At 41.6% G+C, this 21,340-nt stretch overlaps 1 protein-coding gene across 6 annotated transcripts in view; it reads right to left on the bottom strand.

Moving 5' to 3' along the window:
• The window catches only part of Tenm2 (teneurin transmembrane protein 2), a 961,804-nt gene extending 947,135 nt beyond the window's left edge, over nt 1-14,669 (bottom strand). For all 6 annotated transcript variants that reach the window (XM_038326028.1, XM_038326022.1, XM_038326023.1 and 3 more), the window contains exon 1: nt 14,444-14,669. In XM_038326028.1, the coding sequence (XP_038181956.1) occupies nt 14,444-14,669 (226 nt within the window). The remainder of the gene's footprint in view (nt 1-14,443) is intronic.
• Nucleotides 14,670-21,340: the final 6,671 nt, after the last annotated feature.

Raw genomic sequence — 21,340 nt, 5'->3', positions numbered from 1 at the left:
GTAAGTCATTCCCATGAGTATTAATACAATTACTGTTGGGTTTTGAAGTAGTTAGAGGTTCCAAATGGGTTAATAGAAAGACCTTGTAAAGGTGTTCTGATATCTGGAGCTGAGATTATGGTATACATCATTAGTTATGCTTTTGTTAACCTCCCAATAAATGCTCAAGATACATGAAAAAAATGAAATTTGATGCCTGGCGGTGGTGGCGCACGCCTTTAGTCCCAGCACTCAGGAGGCAGAGGCAGGCGGATCTCTGTGAGTTCAAGGCCACTCTGGTCTACAAGAGCTAGTTCCAGGACAGGCTCCATAACTACAGAGAAACCCTGTCTCAAAAAACCAAAAAGAAAAAAGAAATGAAATTCATGGTGTCTTTTCTTCAGGTAACAAGCAGGGCCGTCCTAGGAAATGTTCATGTTATTTAGGCTCAGAGTGCAGCTCACTGTATTACGGATGAGAGTCTGTTGGGTCTTGGAAAGCCATCTTAAAATGGAAAATCTTGCCTTCCAGTGATCATTCCCAAACTACACAAACAGAGAAAAAAAAATGACAGGCATGGGAGGAAAGGGCATTAGGTCAGGGATGCAGGTGGAGGCCTTGGGAATGCGTGCCTTCCTTCCAGACTCTGGTATATGAGGGGAATCCCTTGTTCCATGCACGCTGATTAAATATCTACAAGCACTGTGCTGACTGCTGCTAAGGGAGCAGGGACATTGTGCGGCCTGCAGGAAACTTATGAAGCCTGTGTATGGCTTCCTACTGTGCACTTTGTGAGATCTGACACGGTGGCTTCAAAGAGGGAAAACAATGTTCGACTTTCCTGACACACCATGAGAAAGCCCTCACGATCTGAAGGCACCAGCAGAAGCTACAATGCTAGGAAGGCAATTTTATGTTTTTACGGCATTTATGTGACTCTGAAACCACACTAAAATGAAAAGCTTATTAAAATTCTTCTAAAAGCCAACCAAGCCACATATGTAAACAGAAAAGCACCAAGGTTCCTCTGTCAAACAATTTGAAACGAGTGGAACACCTTATAAACTTTAGTCATATTTAGTAAGGATTACATTGTTGGTGCAAGTCAAGCCTCATGCTTTTTCAATCAACCTGCAGTGTCCTGAAACACAGGCACCACACTGGCAGTCTCAGGGACATTGTCACCGCCCTTTTGAGTCTTCTCTTGGCTCACACAATGACTCTGAAAACGAATCAGCTCCTACTGGTCTTAACCGGATTGACGCCTTCAGCAGAGACTGATGCAAAGGCTTGGGAACAAGTTGTTCCTTTGGGAAAGATTTGAAAGAGCAGAGTGAGGGGCAGGAGCAGAAGCCGAAAAGGAGGGAAATCCAATTCAATGATGAGTCACAGTCTTGAGGACCTCGTAGGAATGGAACTAGGACTTTCCATGGAGTCTTGAGCCCTGCATGGCAGAAGGAGGGGAGGCTATTTATCATGCCTATCCCAAGTTCATCTTAACTCAAACCAAGAAAGCCCCCAGCTGGTGACTCCCTGAACTTCTGGGGTTGCATCAACTTCACTGACCGGCCCACAGGGACAGTCTGCCCTTCATTAGCAGGAAAGACCAGGGCAAGAGGCAAAGTCAGGATGTCACTAGAAACTTACTTGGCTTAAAATCTAGAGATTTCATGAATCAATGCTTGCTTTTCTCCTTTCTTCCAAAGTTGGATGATCTCGTTGAGTTAAATGAGAATTCCACAATGAAGCTGATGTGCTTTTCCTAAGAGGTACTTACTGTCTGGACAGGTGTGCTCCAGATGTGAGCATTCTCTAGCACATCACGTACATGCAAGTCTATCCTGCTTCATCTGTCTGTCTATCTGACCTGCTGAGCCCCTGTGATTAGGGAATGTTCTGTCTCTGTTGCAATGACCCGTACGTTCAGTACACACTCATTCCATTCCAGAGAGGAGGTAGACATGCTACCTGTGACACCCTTCTCTGACATCTTCACTTCTCAATATGACTGCAGCTAGCCTGTACTTCTTCACATGGAGGTACCACATTCATCATTGCTGCTTTGACTTTGAGGATGTTGGATCAATTAACATAATTAATTGATTATGAACTACATCCCCAGCCAGGTGCTCAAATTAAATCTCCACTTATAATGTTTAACAGCAAGCAAGATGAGGAGAAGCAGAGCAGATAGAAGAATCGGGCCACCTGCTTCTCCTGCTTCAAGAGCAGAGGAACATGGCAAGAGAATAGCTTGTATTGCTTCCGGGGCTGGCACGTGGCAGGTCACAGTTGTACAGACACTACAGTGGTGGGCTTCTGGTTGGGCTAATGGTATATAGAACGTGAAACCCAATAAAAATTAGGGTTGATCTAACAAATCTATACTGATAGGCTTCTAAATGAAAAATGAGATTTGAAGTCACTATGTTAAGAATGAGGCTTATAGCCCTGAAAGTGCCATCTGTCACTGAGGAAGAAGTTAGATTAGGAAGTGTGTCCTTTCGGGCATAGGATGATGCACTTAAATCTGATTTATATTTATATTTATATTTACATATTTATATTTATGCAAAGTGTAGCCTTAGAAGCTGGAGGGATAGCTTAGTCTATAAAGTGCTTGCCTTGTATGCACAAGGACCTGAGTTTTATCCCCCAGATGACCTTAGTAGTGGTACCACATGCTTTTGATTCCAGTGCTGGGGAGTTAGACAAGGGTCAGACAGCATCGTCTGAGCAGTATACTCAGTATGCTGAGCGACTCTGGGTTAATAAATGTTTTAAAAGTGAGAAGTACTTGAGGAACCATACTAGAACAATACACACACTCACATGCACATATGCGCACCACACCACATTCTAAAGAAATTAAACAAATTAATATAATTTTGTTAAAGTCTCCTCCTTTAGGTCATCATCCCACATGGAAGCTGTGATGTTAACTGGCCTTCAGGTGGGCTTCAAACACTGGTTTTTTTTAACTTTCCAAAGCAGCAGACACCCTACAACCAGTCCAGAGACAGAGACGGCTTGGAGTGCGGCCAGGCTCACAGCCTCCTCAGTAGTTAGCTCTGAGGGCTGGGTGTGCGCTGGCCTCCCTGCCGCTCCATCCCTGCTTTCCGAAGCAGAGAGTGTTAACTGGCTCAGCTGTGTGAAGAGCGTTCGCAGTGTAGACAATGTCAGGGGACAAGCATTAACTTGAATGCCACTGTTAACTAAGGAGAATTTGAACCCAAGGCTGCCAGGTGAACAGGGGTCCTTTTAAAGCTGATGACGAGCCCCCTGAATCAACAGTCACTTGGGGAGTGATTAGTTTGGCCTATGGATATTTCTGCTGCGGTTGCCTGGAATTTTCTTTGTAGGACATTACGGTAATACTTGCCCCCAGACCCCATGACTCCTATCAGTGTTCCACCTGCAAGAACTTGATCCAGAGAAACAAATTTAACCCCCTGGAATGACTCTCCAGATGCATTCAACACTTTGGTTCAAAGTGCTACAAATAAAACTAGTGCTTTAATTCCCAGCACGTGGGGCAGACCTTAATGGCACAAGGACACACCAAGAAGCAAACATTACACCTGTCAAGGTGGCTCTGGACATAGGCGAATTCAAAAGAAAGTGCTTCAAACTATTTTTAAAATAAAATGCATCCCACTGGGACTGCAAGTGCCCATTGCCGACTATTCATAAATCAGGGAACAAAGAGAAGCTTCCCATTCTCCGTCTCTGGCCAAAGGAAAAGAGCCAGAAGTGGAAGAGGCTGAGCTGAGCATACCATCCAGCCCACCTGACTCTCTCTGTTGATTCTTTCTCATTCCTGAAAAGATGTTTCTGTCTTGGGGAAAACGCATTAAGCACAATGCTCACAGGAACTGGGGCCAAAAATATTCCAAATATTATAAAAGGCTGTTGAACATTATTAGATAAGTCTGTGCTGCAGTTATTTTAATAACTTTGTGCACATTCGATATTTGCTCGGATGGTTCCCAGCAGAGATTTACAACCGAAGGAGACCCGACTTGAGGCTGAGTGGGGAAGAAGGCAGCTCGTGCTGGAGTCAGAGTCTGGATACAGCGGCAGCGTGGGAGCCTGTGAGGCATGCATGCCAATGAAGGTGCACACGCACGGAGCGAATGAGAACACGGATTCGTTCTGTGGGACACACAACAGCCCCCTCCTAGCGTGTCTCCAGGGATGCTTCTGCGATTGCCAGAGCTGAAAATTAAATTATAAGCCTCAAACATGACACTGAAAATGTAATGTTTCCTCTAATGCTATCAGTGTTGTGAGTCATCCGTTGTTGGGGCAGCATTAGCCGTGGACCCAGGCTGCAGAGTGTAATGAGGCAGACCCTGACCACTATGCTACTAATCACTGTACACATTTTCCTCAAGTTTCCAGTGAGAAAGGTGCCCCATGGCAGAGCATATATACTCTGAGATTCCCCAAAGGTGCTCACAAGAGGTGACACCAGCCAGTAGAACGATAGTATTTTTCTGTCACCAGTACACAGATACAAGGACCTGAGACTATAGTTCAATATGTAAGCATCATCTCCTGCAGTAGGAAACATTCATGCTGGCCTCTCATCCTGTAGGCTATGGTCCTGCCAAGCTCAACAGACATCTGGACAGACAAGCAGACAATGGTATTCTTTTCTGTGCTTGAAATAATTCTCATTTGAGGGGGAGACAAGGCATTAAAAAAGCAACTTTTAATGCAGTTATATCTGTACGTAAAAGCAGGACAGTGCAGGGTACTCTACTTAGCTCCTATTCATGAAGAGTCTCAGTAAACAATCTACATCAGTTAAGCTTCTCTGAGATAACACAAAGGCAGCCCGAAACTGTGGAAGGCACAAAGTATCATCAAAGAGATAGCCCACAGTTGAAGCTTCTTGGTGTGAATAGGTTTGGAATAGACAGAGAGTCTGCTATTCTAGTAGGAAGAGAATAGAGGAGACTATGAAAGGAACATTTGACTCGAACCCTTTCCCTCTGTCTCTTCTCTCTCCTTGTCTATTCTAGTATTCTAGTCTCTCTCTCTCTCTCTCTCTCTCTCTCTCTCTCTCTCTCTCTCTCCCTCTTTCTCTCTGTGTGCCTGTCTGTCTCTCTCTGTCTCTCTCTCTCCTCTGTCTCTCCCCCCCTGATTCTACCACTATATCTATGAGGCACTGAAGAGTAGATGCTGAACTAGAGGCTTTTGACCGTTGAGGCCTGTGCCATATTTGGGAGCTGTGTCTTCAGTCTTTCAGTCTTTCATCGTTCTACCTTAATCTGCGGGCTAAATAAAACATGCTTTGAAGATGAACACGACCTGTGTCTATAATACTTATGACCTCTGGCTCAGGAGAAAGAAATCAGGCTGACTCTAATTATTGAGATAGGAAAGAAAGCTCACATTTGGGATGAGAGATCAAGCACAGTCAGGCACAGTGTGGAGAGAGTGGGGAGGCTATTTCAGTGCGCCGTCAAGGTACCTTTCTTCTCCTGTCCTTTGACTGCCTGAGTCCTCCTGGGATCTCCTTATTTTTTGGCACATTTTGCCAGGATGATCACACCAAGTCTCAGGAGATTATTAGCTATCAACTCCTACATCGCTATGCTCTGTATATGGCTCAGGCTTCTCTCCAGGACATCAAAAAGTGGTCCAGATAAGTGCCCGTTAGACATCATCACTTGCGTGGTGTAAGAACACCTCGAGTTCAAGGGGTCACTGTCTCACAAACCATCTTAACCCACAAGCAAGTTCATCGTCTGTTTTAAGCCCTGGGGATTAGCACGGGCACGGAGAGAATTGGAAGAGTTGGGAGCTGCCGCAACATCCACAGCCTTCCTTTTACCCCAGAAAGTCTTCTGTAATCTTCTAAGCACCTTTAGCTTTCCCATTAAAGTTACCAGCAGGCAGAGACAAAATATATATTCACTTGTGCTCACATTTACACACACACACACACACACACACACACACACACACACACTCACGTAGTGGCATTTCATTTGTATTTTAGTAAATAAAGCTCGCCTGAAGATAAGAGAGTAAAACAGCCCCACTGGTCAGCCTTATTGACCAGGTAGTAGTTACACATACCTTTACCCAGTGGCCTCATTAGTTGCCATAGAAACTGAGTGGTACATGCCTTTAATCCCTGTGGCGCACACCTTTAATCCCAGCCCTAGAGTGGATTATAGGGTGGGAGGAGAAAGCTCTCAGACACAGTCTCATCCTGAGATTCCTGGAGACAGGATCTCCATTCCAGACTGAGGTTGGGATAAGAGCCAGTGGCTGACGGCTTTGCTTTTTGGCTCTTCAGGTTGAACCTCAATTTCTCTCCCTGAGTTTTTATTAATCGTGCTTCACACACACATGTACACACACACACACACACACACACACACACACAGAGAGAGAGAGAGAGAGAGAGAGAGAGAGAGAGAGAGAGAGAGAGAGAGAGAGAGAGAGAGAGAGCGCAGTTTGGGCTTATTTAGCAGATGGTAGAGAATACACATCAGTGTGCTTTATACAATGGAATACACATATTACCCTCTTTCTCACGGATTTCCTTGCCATAGACCCACCTGATCTATTGTCTATCCTCTTTCTCTTGACAGAGGCAGGCAGCTAACATGCTTCAGGAACGTATTCTAAACACTTAAAGCATTCTTTTAAGGTACGTGTCTGCCATTCCAGAAAAATTTGCACGAGAAACCCATGCACTTCTGCTTCTGGGGTTCTTTACAAGCGTTGACCTTTCCAGGCCCTTAAGGAAACAGCGGCACAAATGCAGTACTGTCCTGACAGGAGGAGAGCACAGCCATTGCTGTACTGAGTCCCAGGACAACAGATCCATCACCACAAACGAGCCAAGCCATTCCTGAGATCCCAGTTCGGGACACTAAACACAGTATCTCCCAACACACGCACCCACTGGCAGTCCCATCTCCCTGTGACACTCTCTACAAACAGAAGCCAACGCAAACGTCCTAAAATGCCTCTAAAGTCTATTTCCCTCTACCACCCCAGCTCGTCCACTCCCACACGTTCAGCTAACACAGATTTCTATAAATCCTTAGGACAACCGAACTTTGTTACTTGCAGTCTCTGCATGTGCTTTTGTTGTTTGTTTGCTCGTTTTACTAATTATTCTCTTGCATCCAAGATGACCCATTTCTTCTTTGATGCTCAAGTATAGGCAAGGATATCACAGTTTAGGGGAGGCCATGTGTTTCAGGATGGTGTCTCATCAACTATCCAAACTTTTCCTTTGCATAGGGTATATTATACTGTATCTAACTATATATTTATTATATTGTGCCTCTTCAAAACTGCTAACCTTTGTCAGATGGTATTTTACCCATTATTTATTGTTTTTCACAAATTACAGTTTTAGTATCATCATCATCATCATCATCATCATTATAACTATTATCTTGGCTAATTTGAAGAAGTAACGCAAAAGGTAGCATTTATCGCCTTCAGCAATGCATTGTGTACAAAACATATCAGGGGAAGGACTTAGGAAAAGGAACATTTAAATTATGTTGTTGAAACACTGGTAGGTTCACATTGGAAGACAAAACTTTAAGGTGAATAAAGAAAAATTAATGGCCATGATTTGTTGAACAGCAATATTTAAAAGTCAAGAAGAAAAATATCTTGGAAGGCTACCTACAGTAAAAGGGTTGTGATACCATTCCAAAAGGCTGGGCAAATAAAGCAATGCAAGTAGATTGTGTGAGAAAACAAATAAGTTTGTGAATTAAATAGAAATAAAGAAATAGTCACAGGGACATTTGCAAAGTGCAAGTAGTATTTGGACAGATACCACAGGAAGATAAATGTCATTGCTGAGCATTGATTGCATCGGGATACCTGTTATCAGGTCAGTAAGTTGTTCTTTCTAACTTCGGATAACAGAACCTGTCTTTTCTATAAGCAAACCCTTTCTATCAGGTTTAGTAGAAACTATTCTCTGTATCTAAAAGCACAGAGAAGAACTGAGTTTCAGAAACCGCCCACCAACATCACAGAAAAACAGAAAATTCATCAGAACGTGTCCAATGCCCTGTCTAGCTTAAGGCTTCTTGGCAATGTTCTGCTGAAGGTTGGAAAACAATATTTTAAAGAGGAAAGGCCCACTTTTCCATAGTGTTTCCAAGCAAGAGGACTTTGACAGGGTGGCCATCTACAGACATCTTCAAGAAGACGTCTCTGAGGAGAGAGGCTAAACAAAGAGAATGAGAAACAAGAGAAGGGAAGTGCGGTGTGAGAGATATTGCCAGGTCTTCGAGAGATGTCAGCCAAGACATTATCTTTCCTCATAAGCTAATAAGCTAAGGAGAGTTGGGACAGCGTCATTTGTAACTATCTTGAAAAATAGAAACACCATCCATTGAGGTGCTATCAGTAACAGTGTCTTAAGGAAAGTCCTGGGATGAAGGGAGACCAAAGCATTGAGATGCAAACACTGAGCGCCCCACTTACAATGAATGAGAAATGGAAAATGAGTGAAAAAAATTAATGACTAAAGTTGAATGTGAAATTGTCAGTAGTCAACTATGCGATGTTTAACTGCTGGAGCAATGCCTCAAAGACTAAAATACCTGGAAAATAGATAGCTATTCCTAGAAGAGTACTGAATACTAATCCTGAAAATACAGAAAGGTTTGACTCTAATAAGAGACATGGTGATCAAATTATAAGTAGTGAGACTGTGCTAAATTTTATCTTGAATTATACAGATTAAGTTTTTTCTTAATTAAACCCATTCTTGAAATACATATTTATTTACATGTCATAAAACTCACACCTCTATAAAACTGTATCCGAGGACATACCCATACAATATTTCTTCCAACCTTTATCTGTAATATGTAAACTTGTTTGACTAGTACCTTTCCTTCAGTGTATTAGAATCAATTGAGTCGCTAGATGATTTCATCCATTCATTTATGAAAATTGGGATGTATTGTATGAGTTATGTTCATCTTTGGAAATAAAAGCTACACACAGTACAGAGGGAGTCAGATCCACTCTGTCAATAAGTTGAAAGAGAAGTTCTAGGCTTGAAGACGTCATGGTGGTCAGATGCAAGGAACAGAAAGGTTTCAGCTGTCTAAAATATTAGGAATGTCGGAATGGATGATTGCTGCTTATACAAGTAACAGGAGGATTAAGATGACAGTCATTATAATGTCTCCAGTAGAATTTATCCATCACTTACTAAGTGAAAGACAACCCACAGCATGACAAGCACACACCTGAAGAAAGTGATCCCAATATTAATAATTAGTAGGAACTTTCCAGAATGAAAGAGAGTGACAGCCTCTTTTCAGGTTGATGGAGGTCAGTGGGGACTCCACATAGCATTGGGCTATCCTAAGCTATAAAGCAGAGGTTCTGCATTCTTTATTCTTCTACCACAAGCCTCTTACATGAAGGAATAAGAATTGGAGTTAGTCAACCAGGATACTGGAAATCGTGTAATATTGAAAGGTCATAGAGGCTTCCTCATAGAGTCCTTCAGACCTTGTAAAACAGCAAGACAACAGAAGAAACGGAAATGCTACGTCATTCTCTGCTGCCTTATAAAAAGAGGTATTACCTAGAGATGGTAGAATATGTTTAAAGCGATCGTTTCAAGGTACATTTTAGTCTTGCAAATAGTAACCAAACTCTCCAAGCTCATTAAAACCTAAAGGTGTTCTGTATAGCTAAATTAAAGTGCTGGGGTTTTCCATTTCACAACTATTTTAGGATAGCCACAAAAGATATTTGGAGAGATTTATGGACAGAAACCTGTAGACATTTTCCATATAACCAAGGTTTCCAAAGTACGATGTAATGTCAGCTGAATCAATACAGATCAGGGTCTCCAGCTTTCAAGTGGATCGTGACTTTCTGGTTCATTAACATGGGCTTCATTTGTGTTATGCCAAATTGCGCAGAGCAAAATTTATTGCCCAAATTATTTTAAAGATATCAGAAGTGAGAATACCATTTATGAAATGCTCAAATAAACTCAGCTGAAAACGTGCATGTATGTTTACACATTTGTAAAGAACATTAAAGTGTTAGTGACATATATTGCCTTTTTTAGAACCGACTGAGCTAATAAAAGTAAGCTTTCAAGAATCCAATTTTCCCTAATTCCTTATTTAACCTTGACCCAAAGAGCTTGAGATACGTAGAAAAACTCAATCTTGGCCCCCTCTTAAGAGGCTTGAACTACTAACTAGGAGAGTAGGTTTTTTTGTGGAATAGAAGCCCTGCTGAACCTTGTGGTCTACTGGGCAGAGTTTGATACAGGAAGCAGCCATTTCTGCTTAGGTAACCAATACTGTTTGTATCCAAAAGCAACAATGTTCTTGGTTATCACTTTGGGTTGAGAGGTGGGAAAGAGGTGAGGACTACAAGGTAGGGAACCTTTGCTGGAGGCTCAGTGCTGCTTCCTTCCTAGAAAGTTTCCTAGGGTTCATTTAGTGTACAGGTGTTGCAGGAGGGATTAATGCCAGGAAGTCCAAAAGAGTGGTGCTTGGGGAAAAGAATTGCACAACAGGGCCACAAACCATGACGACTGGGGCTGGAGGCGGTGATGACTTCCTCTATGATTAAGAAAAGTTTCAAAGGGCTCATCCAGAAAGGCTTGGAAATTGAAGGTTCATCTTCCTACCAGACTTGAAAGGGTCAATGACTTGGTTTTGTTTGTTTGTTAACTCATAGTTCTTGAATGTGACTCACTGTGCGTGAAACCCCTCTCCGTTTCTTATATACTGGACCTTGGATAATTCAATTAATCCTTCCTTGACTCACGTTCCTAATCTATAAAAAAAGGGAGTAGGGGCTAACAACAGTAGCCACCTTCCAACATTGTTGCGAGCTCTGATCCAAATGCTTGGATTGGCGTTTGCTACAATGTATTCAAGGACTGGTAGAATTCTTTTCCTCTCCTTGCTGTTGAATGTTCGCTAAAACAATATACTCAGCCTTGTGGCGCACAGAACACAGACAAGAGGTGCAGTCACATAGATATGCAGGAGCAGAATGAATTCAGGTCTGAGGTTAGGCTCCTAAGCCATGCAGAACAGCTACAGCTGCATACAGCCTTGCTCTGCATCCTAGCTTCACAGTCCAAAAGAACAAGCTCGTGCAAACTGCCTGGGAACTTGGCCGACCTCCATTATTCAAAGTAGAACCTGTTTCCTGAGAGGCAATGGGGTTGGGGGAACCTGGAGTCAGGCTGCTGCTTACTTTGTGATGCGCATTGACTCCAGAACTACTTGAATGCTATTTAGCGAAGGATTAGCCATTTATTAATTACTAATTACTCCAGTGGCCACAAGACCTAAGGTCAGCAATTTTCTCCCTTCGCGTTAGGAGAATACACCGTGGTGGAAGGCAGACGGGAAATTTACATGTCTCTAATGTAGAGGAGTGATAGCGTTAGAAGAAGACAGCGAAGGCATCTTTGTAGGAAACCAAATACAAGCAAGTTGACAGTTCTGCTGGGGATGCCTGACCCATTTCTCCTGATGGGATATGGCCTGTTGACTTGTTTGATCCTTCAGCGGGCCAGCTTGCTGAGCTGGATAAGGAAGGACCCTGAACCCTACCACACTTTGATTGGATGGCAGTTCTTTTCTGCGGGAGCATCTGGAGAGCCATCCCAGTGTGTTTGCCAAACTTGCTTGCATGTGAGAAGCATGTTTGTTTTATGATCAGTGTCTTAGGTTTTAACTAAAGAGACCGCAGGAGCTGATCCCACTCTGAGCCTTGCTAAGGTACCTCTAGGCTAATAAGTACTGAGATGATCCTGCACTTTGATTTCATGAATACGAAAATAAACTGTAAAAACGCATGACATTTAAAAAAATTATTGTTATTACTGAGTCTAAAATTTATTTTAACCCCCTCTGTAGCGGTTCAGTCTCAAGCAGCACGTGCCACTAGCCAGATTGTATCTCCACTTACTCCTCTCCTTAAATATGTGCTTATTTACTTCCTGCAGAGTTCAATTTTAGAACCCATCAAAGTAGATCCACTCAGCCTCTGACTGCATTTTCATGCATAAATTCATAGACGCCTTCAGAAGGAATTGCACTTACATATGCAAATACTTCCCAATGCCTTTTCATTTCTACTTTTGGACTGCACAGTTTTTAATTCATGCAAACACACTACGCAAACAAATATGGACTCAATAACAACACGCGGCATGTGTGACTCGTTAATTGCAAAGCCATGAGCCCGATACGGCCAAGCTACTTCCATTATTATCTTTGGCGGAGGGGGCCTGTGATGAAGCAGGAAGAATGAACACGTACATTGGAAAATAAAATCGCAGCACTTGGTTTTGTGTGATGCAAATATTAATAAGGGAAAGGGTGACGAGGAAATCCTCAGTTTAACAATAATCTGGAAGCTTCTGTTTAGTGCATGATCCAGGAGCCGGAGCATGTCTTCCAAGGGCCTAAGGAGCAAGAGCGCGTATTTCCCCCTAGAAGCAGAGCCCGTAAAACTCTTTGCCGTGAGTGGCACAAAATTGACACCAAAACCACAACAGGAAACCAAAGCTTTCAGCCACACTGCGTGCCTGTGTGTATGATGCACTTTCAAAGATCTGACTTCATGTTAGCAACGCCCTTGGACATGGTGACAGGCGTCCTAATTTCTCCATGTTGGTAATGCGAGCTCTCTGCCCATTAATTAAGCCAGGACTCCTTCCTATTTGCCTTCCACTTCCCCCTGTCTGCTATGCAGGGTCAGCTGCGAGTTTAGTAAAAGACACCAAATGCTGGAGCCGCTCACAGATCAAAGGCATTTAATCCAGAGCAGTCTTCAGACAGCCCTGCTTTCTCCTGGAGGATCAGGACTTGTCATGCTCATGAAGATGAGGCAGAGAAAATAAAACTGAAGATCAAATGAAAATTCTTTCCTACAAAGGTCTATGATGACAAGAAAAGCAATTTTACCTGTTTATTGATTTCTCAAAAATATTTTGTTAAATATCTCAGGAGCTAAGATAAAATGGGAGTATCTGAACTTATTCTTAGGACATCTGGCCTGTACATTTTTCAATCTTGGGCACTATATGACTTAATTACATATATGTACATAAAACAAAAAAAAGTAAAGTATAAGAATGTAAGGAAGCTAAGAAGCCGGAAATGGATCCCATGTTATCTCTTTATGAGTTAAATTCATCCCATTATTTGCTGCTGAGGAAACAGAAAAGGAAATACGAATCAGTATTATAAAGCAAATGATGCAATAGCCCTGTCGGACAGGGCCAAGCCCCCGGGTGCCAGCTGTATGACCCTATCTAGCGCAGCCTCTGCAGCCTGTGCATTCACTTTTAGTTTGGCTGAGCCATTAACGTGACCAGAGCACGCTTGGCTGGGATTCGAAAAGCATGGTGCAGGGCAAGTGAGCCTTACACTCTGACCTCCACACTGCTCGCCTTTGGTCCACACACATGCCTAGACAAGTGACCGCGGAATTCTGCCTGGATGCCAGACATGAAGGGGATGCCAACTGCTTGTGTCTGAGAGAAAGAAGTCTTCTGAAGTAAACCAAGGCATTACAATAAAAAACAGCGAGGTTCCGTTAGGGAGAAAAACAACAGTTGGTAGAACTGGATTAAAATGTTTCTGCCCCCGCTTACAATTTGAAATATGAAAATAAAAACATAGAACTCAGACATGGCATCTCATCGTGTGTGTGTGTCTGTGTGTGTGTGTGTGTGTGTGCATGTGTGTGTGTGCATGTGTGTGTGCATGTGTGTGTGCATGTGTGTGTGCATGTGTGTGTGTGTGCATGTGTGTGTGCATGTGTGTATGTGTACATGTGTGTGTGCATGTGTGTGTGTGTGTGCATGTGTGTATGTGTGCATGTGTGTGTACATGTGTGTGTGCATGTGTGTGCATGTATGTGTGCATGTGTGTGTGTGCATGTGTGTGTGCGTGTGTGTGTGTAGGGGTGTATAATTTACTATTATTTTACCCAGGAAGCACTGAAATGTCTTTTAATACGTATACACCATTTATTCAGAGTGGATTTGACTGACAATACCAATATGTGGAGCCATCAGAATGAGGTCTTAGAGCTTTAGAGAGAAAGCTTCAAAGAAGAGTGTGAAATCACCAGATTGACCAGTCAGAGATTTTCTATTGTCTCGGGAATACATTTTATGAAGCCAAGGACATGCTCCAAGTCACATCTTAGGAGGCCTAGCGTGGAAGTTCTCTGACAGCAATGAACATATTGTTGAGGAATCAGTGTCCATGATGATAGAAAGGAGCTTTGCACCCACAGGAATTAGACAGGGCAAACGTTTGTTTTCAACTAAGCATTAGTTGGGTAGTGGCTTGCTAACTTGCCTTACTGTCCATTTTTATCAGCTTCAGTCATCACCGCTAACAGAGCAGGGCAGGAGTCTAAAGGGTAGGGCAGAGTTCCCTACCTTGTCTGGAGAACTCATCGGATTCCCGGTGCACCAGGTCTGTCACGCGGTTTCCGTAGTGCATTCTGCTGTCATGGTCATAAGCCTTCAGGGTCTCACTGGAGCTGTAGGACTTCTGTGTAGGCACACGGCAGTCCTCACTGTCCAGAGAGGAGCTGGTGTAGCGACACTCCTTGCCACACCGTCCCCTGGTTAAAGAGCGATGTCGTCGGTCCTTTACATCCATTATTCCAGGTGAAGCAGAACTCGACGACTTTCAGGAAGGGCAGAAGTGAGTCTTGGCACCTGTCACTTTACCCACCTAGAAGCATAAAAGTAACAAAATACATAAATAAACAAACAACAGACCTGGATTACAAGCAGTGAGGTCTTCAGGTATGACTCATGGTAAGGAAACTTGCCAGCCGTGCACAACTTCTTTGGGAAAAGCTTTATACTTAAGCCATCAGTCTACATAGAACTCTAGACAATCAATTTGCTTTTTTACAGTCTAACTTAATAGAAATGAGAGAAAGACATAAAAAGCCTCATCTCCTGATTGGATGTGCACACAGGACATGATAAGCTTGTCACTGGGGTAGGAGATGTTGTTATGAAGTCGATCAAAACCAGATTGACTTTGCCGTATTTCATTACGAGATTTTTGCTTGTTTGTTCATTTGTTTGTTTTGGTTTAGAAGGATTACTGAGAAAAATAAACATTGAAACAGGAAGAAAGGAAAGAAGTAGGAAGAAGAAAGGGAGATAGCGGGAAGAAGAAAGGAACAAAAGAAAAAGTGAGATATAGGTGCACGTTTGAAAAATATTAATGATTCGCTGTGAGCACAGGTTATTCAACCAACAGTAAATTGCTGCAATGGGCCTGCAGAATAATAATAAAAGGTGTTGATGGTATGCAAATTATCTTCTCTGTGTGTGTGTGTCTGTGTGTGTGCATTAGTGTGTGTGAGTGTAGTTACACACATGCCACCTACACTTTTGGAGATCAAAGACAGCCTTGGGTATTGGCCCTCTGTTGTTTTTCTCGGTTGTGTACCCCAAGGCAATATGGCCCATGAGCATCTGTGTGTTCTTTTGCCCCCCCCCCCCTCTTATTTCTCTGGATCCTGGGACCAGGGTTGAGTGCTACAGTGGCCAGGTTCATATAGCCTCTTAAGATCCAAACTTGTCCTCATGTTTGCCATGCTGGAGTTTTACCTGCTGAGCCAACTCCTCAGTCTATACCTGATTTCTTCAATGAATCTCTAGTAATCTCCAATAAGTCTTCTCCTCTTTGAAGATCTGAATCTGAAAACAGCTAGCCACTCCTTCCCAGGGACCCATCATCAAGAGAAATTACTGAGAGATATGTATCCCACATTCCCACCTGTTCATCAGCCTAACTTTACATTGACCCTCCCAGTGCCAAGATGCCCACTGCAGAATGGAAAAATGCAGAAAACCTGTGCATGTGATAGGGAAGTGGAGGGGAAGGAGTTTCTCCAACACATGAAATGGACCTTAGCCTGGCAGTCTATGCCAAATATCACTAAGAAAACACTAGCCTTCTGCCTAGCGAATAACGACCAAAACTCTTAGACACTCCAAGTTCTAAATGATAGGTTCTTACTGATCTCTTTTGCCATGCAAAATAGCATGGACCACAGGACCAGGCCCTGGACAGAATGGACAAACACAGATTTTAATTAAACTGGAAAATAAAGCCCAGAGCCAGGGTCATGATTTTTTTTTCTCCAGGCTACTGTTGCTCACTGCCTCTTCAATATGTCAGGAAATACTTGGGGGAACAGATCCGCAGTTCTCCAGCCCTCTGCTCTTCACTGGCTATTTAGACACCGAAGTAGGACATCTCTGTGTACCAAAGGGCTACGCTGTATGCACAGTAGCGCAGACAGCATGGGGCCAGCGGCAACAGAGATGAAGTCATGGCCTCTTCCTCTTTTCCCAGAGACCTTTTGTCTCCAGGATCCTCCTAAATAAACCCTTCATACACTTGATCAAATTTTGCCTGAAGTGTAGAAAATTCTGTTTAACAATTGGCAGCGAGAAAGAGCACACACCTGGCATGAGCTCCAGGAACAGGGTCTTCATTTGCCCTAGGTGCTTAGATAACCACTATATGGTTTCCTGGAGTCTCAGTCAGCAAGTTACAAAACACCTTTGAGAGTCACTAGACAAGACCTTAGGACCTTTTTGAAGAATATGGAAAATCGTTTTGCTTTTTTTTTTTATTATAAAGATAATCATTTCAATTATCTTTATACTGATGCAATTTCCAGAGGCAAAAGAAGCAAACAAAATACATAAAAAACAAAACAAAACAAAACAAAAAACCCGTTGTCCTTAATTTCAGCATGGCTTTGGAATTCATGCCTAGTCTATTTGAGTGGGTGGTCATTGACGTTTAGCAGATGCCAATCTAATCATGACCACTCACTAGCCAGTGTCCTTGTTTACTATCTGGCCCTTGTAAGTTGGCTTCTCAATTACTCAAAATGGAAAATAACAATACTTATTTTCAAGGGCTTTCATAACAATTAAAACAGTGCTGTAGTAAGTTTCCCAGTGTGGTGCGTAGAATGTGGTATGGGGACTTAATAAAAATGCCTGTTTCACTCTTCCGATGGTTAAAAAGACTCAACTTGGTTATGTAGTCAGAGCTCGGCATAAAGCAGTATGGGAAGATGATAGATAATGCCCAGAAGCCTCTGTTCTCATACAGGCCAGAGACACTGATCGAATTAGGCACTGATCAAAGAAGACCTTCAGACCCTGCTGAAGAAAAGTAAGACGGTGTCACCGGTACTACAGAGTCACAGGTGGTTTTGAAGATTGAAGGTTATTGTTCAATTTCATAATTTGCTTCTGTTTTGCTTCCCTGCCAGGCGTATCCGTTTTACTATCATCAATGTAGCAGAGATTAAAATCCCCATATTTATCTGTTCCACTTTGCAGTGTACTTGTGTCCAAAGGGTCTCTCTTGCTCTTGCTATGCGTTGTACATTTTTACATGCTTTTATTTTAAGGTTGTATTTTATTCTAGAAAACCATGCCCACAGTGGGAGCTGAAATGTTTATTACCTGTTTTCACAGTACAGGGTCACTGAGTTTGGACACCTCTGTACTTGCCTTAGCCATCCAGTGTTCTTCTCCCCAATGCCCTCCTCTTTCTCAGCTCAGCATTGTTAAGCTGAGTTTGTCAGTAGTAGCGCCTCAGAATATATGTTAGAAATTTACATGCAATGAGGCAGAATTAGTCATATTTTAGGGAAGCCTAATGTCTCAAGGAACAAGGCAGAGTGTATACACCACCAGGAAAGGACATTCTTTTTTGCATTTAGCTGCAAATTTTTAAATTGTCAGTATGAAAAACAGCAAAACAAGCAAATTTATATTAAAGTCTGAATCCGTGGCTTCTGCTTAAGAGTCGGGAGGTCAGAAAAATGCTTTTAGATAGATGGAATATATATGCATGCTTCCCTCTTCTCATAAAGTATGAATGAAAATAATAAACCTAATACATACAGCAATATAAGAAGATCCTGTGTGGTGCAAAGGAAATACACACGAGTACCAACTACACTATCTATGAAGTAGTATAACTTCTTTGTGCCATATATGTAAGACTTTTAGGTGAGGAAGATGACATCCCCAACAATCAACAGGCACAGATAAGAAATAGAAGGAGGAGGAGGAAGAGGAGAAGAAGATAAAGAAGGAGGAGGGGGAGAAGGAAAAACTGGCAAAATCAATCCTTTTGTACAAGAGTACAAAAAAGTAAATGAATAAAAAAAAATAAAGCCTTTAGATTTCACCTATCCTACTGCTGCAACCCAGCAGTACAGGAGGGGGTGATATTTTCAATTCTATCTTCATCTGAAAGGCATGACACCATGTTAGTGAGGTGCTTCACTTGAAGCAAAATGGTTCCCCCAAAGGCCAAAGCGTTCCAAGACTTTCATCCTTTGTAAGATATAATGAAACTCTTATCTCAAAGGGAATCCAGTCTTCCTCCTTCACAGTACAGGAATCTTCCCCTCTGACCCCATTATAGGGCGAGGTCCAGTGGAAAGCTAAGTGTTTCACCAGCTGACAAAGACAATGAGCCCTTTTGCCCTTGGCAACATAACTTGATATCATGTATGAGGCAGTACCAAGACCTTTCTATCACCAATACTAGAGTAAATCGGTACAGGTCTACGTTGCACAGCCACAACAAGTACCTTAAAAGAACTCCTGTCCATTTAGAAGGTGACATAGCAGGATTAAGGGAGAATCTCTCTTCCTTCACCAGAGCAGTGTGAAAAGAAACCAGCAAAAATTAGAAGGTTTAAATAAGAAACTTTCTACCTCAACATGATAGAAAAAAAAAATGTGTCTGTTGGTGTAAAAACAAAATCATTTGTTATTGGGGGAAAAAAAGAGGAATGTGCTAGATGAAAGTACAACAGGCAGCCAGACAGTGGTAGGGTACGCCTTTAATCCCAGCACTCTCAGGAGGCAGAGACAGGGAGATCTCTATGAGTTCCAGGACAGCCTGCTTGCTCTACAGAGCAAGTTCCACGACAGCCAGGATAGTTACATAGTAGAGAAATCCTGTCTCAAAAAAAAAAACAAAACAAATAACCAAACAAAAACAAAAACAAAAAAGCACTCAAAAAAAGAAAAAAAGATCAATACCAAGACAACAATGATGTTAAAAATGTCTGATATACTAATTGCTGCAACAAGAAATTAGGAACACATTTAAATTTTTAAAAAAAGGTAAAGTTATACCAGAAATTCTCAGCAAGTTTAAAGTACAAAGAGGATCCTTCCTATTAGAAAAACACACACACACACATACACACACACACACACACACACACACACACACACACACACCAAATATAGTCTCCACCAAAAAAATGGAAGAACAGAAGAAAGAATGAAATAGTACATATAATAATTTCTACAGGAAGGTTTTCAATTACATATAAAACAGAAGGAAAGCATATATATGTATATAATAAAAAAGACAAAAGCTATTATAAGGTAAGTAATGGAGCATCAGAACAGTAGCCAATGCTCATATTATCAGAGTCCTAAGAAAAAGAGAGCGGTGATGACAGTTACAGAAAACAGTAGCAAAACTCCCTCCGTATTTGCAGAAATTATTAAGATAAATGCTCTCAAAGCTGAATGAATTCCAAACCAGATACATCCAAATGCATCCATGTGCAGATGCTTTATATATACCACAGTAAAATTTCTGAAAAAAGAAAGATGAAAAAAAAAAAAGCTCCAGAAAGCACTGAGGAGAAAGAAAAAAATGTGGTAGCTACAAGGGAAAAACTTGAATGATAAGGGAACACAAGAAGAAAATGTGGACTTCCTTTGAGGGTATAAAATTATTTTCAATGTTAGAAAAAATACATTACTCGCTGATGTCATTTTAAATCTCTGTTGATGTCACATGTAAGAAATGACTGTAAAATGTGGAAAGTAAAGGGATGTAAAACCAGCTAAACTTTCCACATCTAACTGAATAAGAAAATATGAATTAAGTAGACAGTAATAAGACACACCAAACATACACATACACAATGGCTACACACTATACATACACATACACAATGGCTACACACCATACATACACATACACAATGGCTTCACACCATACATACACATACACAATGGCTTCACACCATACATACACATACACAATGGCTATACACCATACATACACATACACAATGGCTATACACCATACATACACATACACAATGGCTATGCAATCTATCCACAGAGACTAAGTCAAACAGGTAAGTCAAAATGGAATCATCAAAATTCACAGCAACTTACAAGAAAGAAGAAAACAAACTAAGAACACAGAGAATTGGATAATAAACAGAATATAAAAAAATACCTGACTTAAGGCCTAATAAAACTATAATTATATTAAATATAAATTTTATTAACATAGCAATTAAAAGAGAGAATAGATGAGCACATTTTAAAAATGACTCAAATCTACACTGCTAATAAATGGCTGTACCTGTGGCAGTGTGGGTTTATTGAAAGCAAAATATAATATCTCAAGCAAATGTTAAAATCTAGCAAGAGTTACTATACTAATGTTAAAAAAAAATGGCCTTAATAGGCAACAAAAGTTACCAGTCAGAGAAGGGCATTTTATGATCATACAAGGATTAATTTTCCAAAACATATGGAAATTCCAAGTATGTGTGTATTCAAAAGACAGAGCAAAATATATGGCGAAAAAAGGAAAGAAAAATAGAAAGAAAGACGGAAAAGAGAGGGGGAGATAAACAAAGTCACAATTAGCATTGGAGGATTCAGTCTTTGAGTCCTCCAAATGGATGGTACATTCACATGGAAATTATCAAGGTCACAAGAGAAGACGATCAAACAACAGAGTCTAACCAACAGCAGATGAATTATCAATTTTTCAGGAGTGACCTGTGACATCGAGATGGCCTTTATCCTGAACCATAAGGGAAGTCTCCAAAACAAAAGGATAACCTACACTCCATATAGTACATCCTCTGAAATCAGAGCAGTCAAGCTGAAGAAAAACAGAGAGGTAAGAATCTCCCTTGACAACTGAACAGTTGTCTAAATAATCTATGGGCTGAAGAAGTCTCAAGATAAGCCAGAGCAAATATTAAAGTTAATGAAAACGAAACCTTCCCACATCAAAATCTTTGGCCAGTTACAGCAGGGATGAGGGCGAATGGCAGGACTAGATCTACACACTGGAAAGTAGGGAAAGCCTCTGGTTGGGAATCTTAGCTTTAGTGTCCAGAACTAGGAAAAAAAAGCAAAGATATTTTCCAAGGAAGAAAAGGAAAAGAGCCCGCCCCCCATTAAAAAATGAAAACAAGAACAGGAGAA

Source organism: Arvicola amphibius, chromosome 4 (genome assembly GCF_903992535.2).
Source record: "Arvicola amphibius chromosome 4, mArvAmp1.2, whole genome shotgun sequence".
Lineage (NCBI taxonomy): Eukaryota > Metazoa > Chordata > Mammalia > Rodentia > Cricetidae > Arvicola > Arvicola amphibius.
This window is presented reverse-complemented; position numbering and strand designations above follow the sequence as displayed.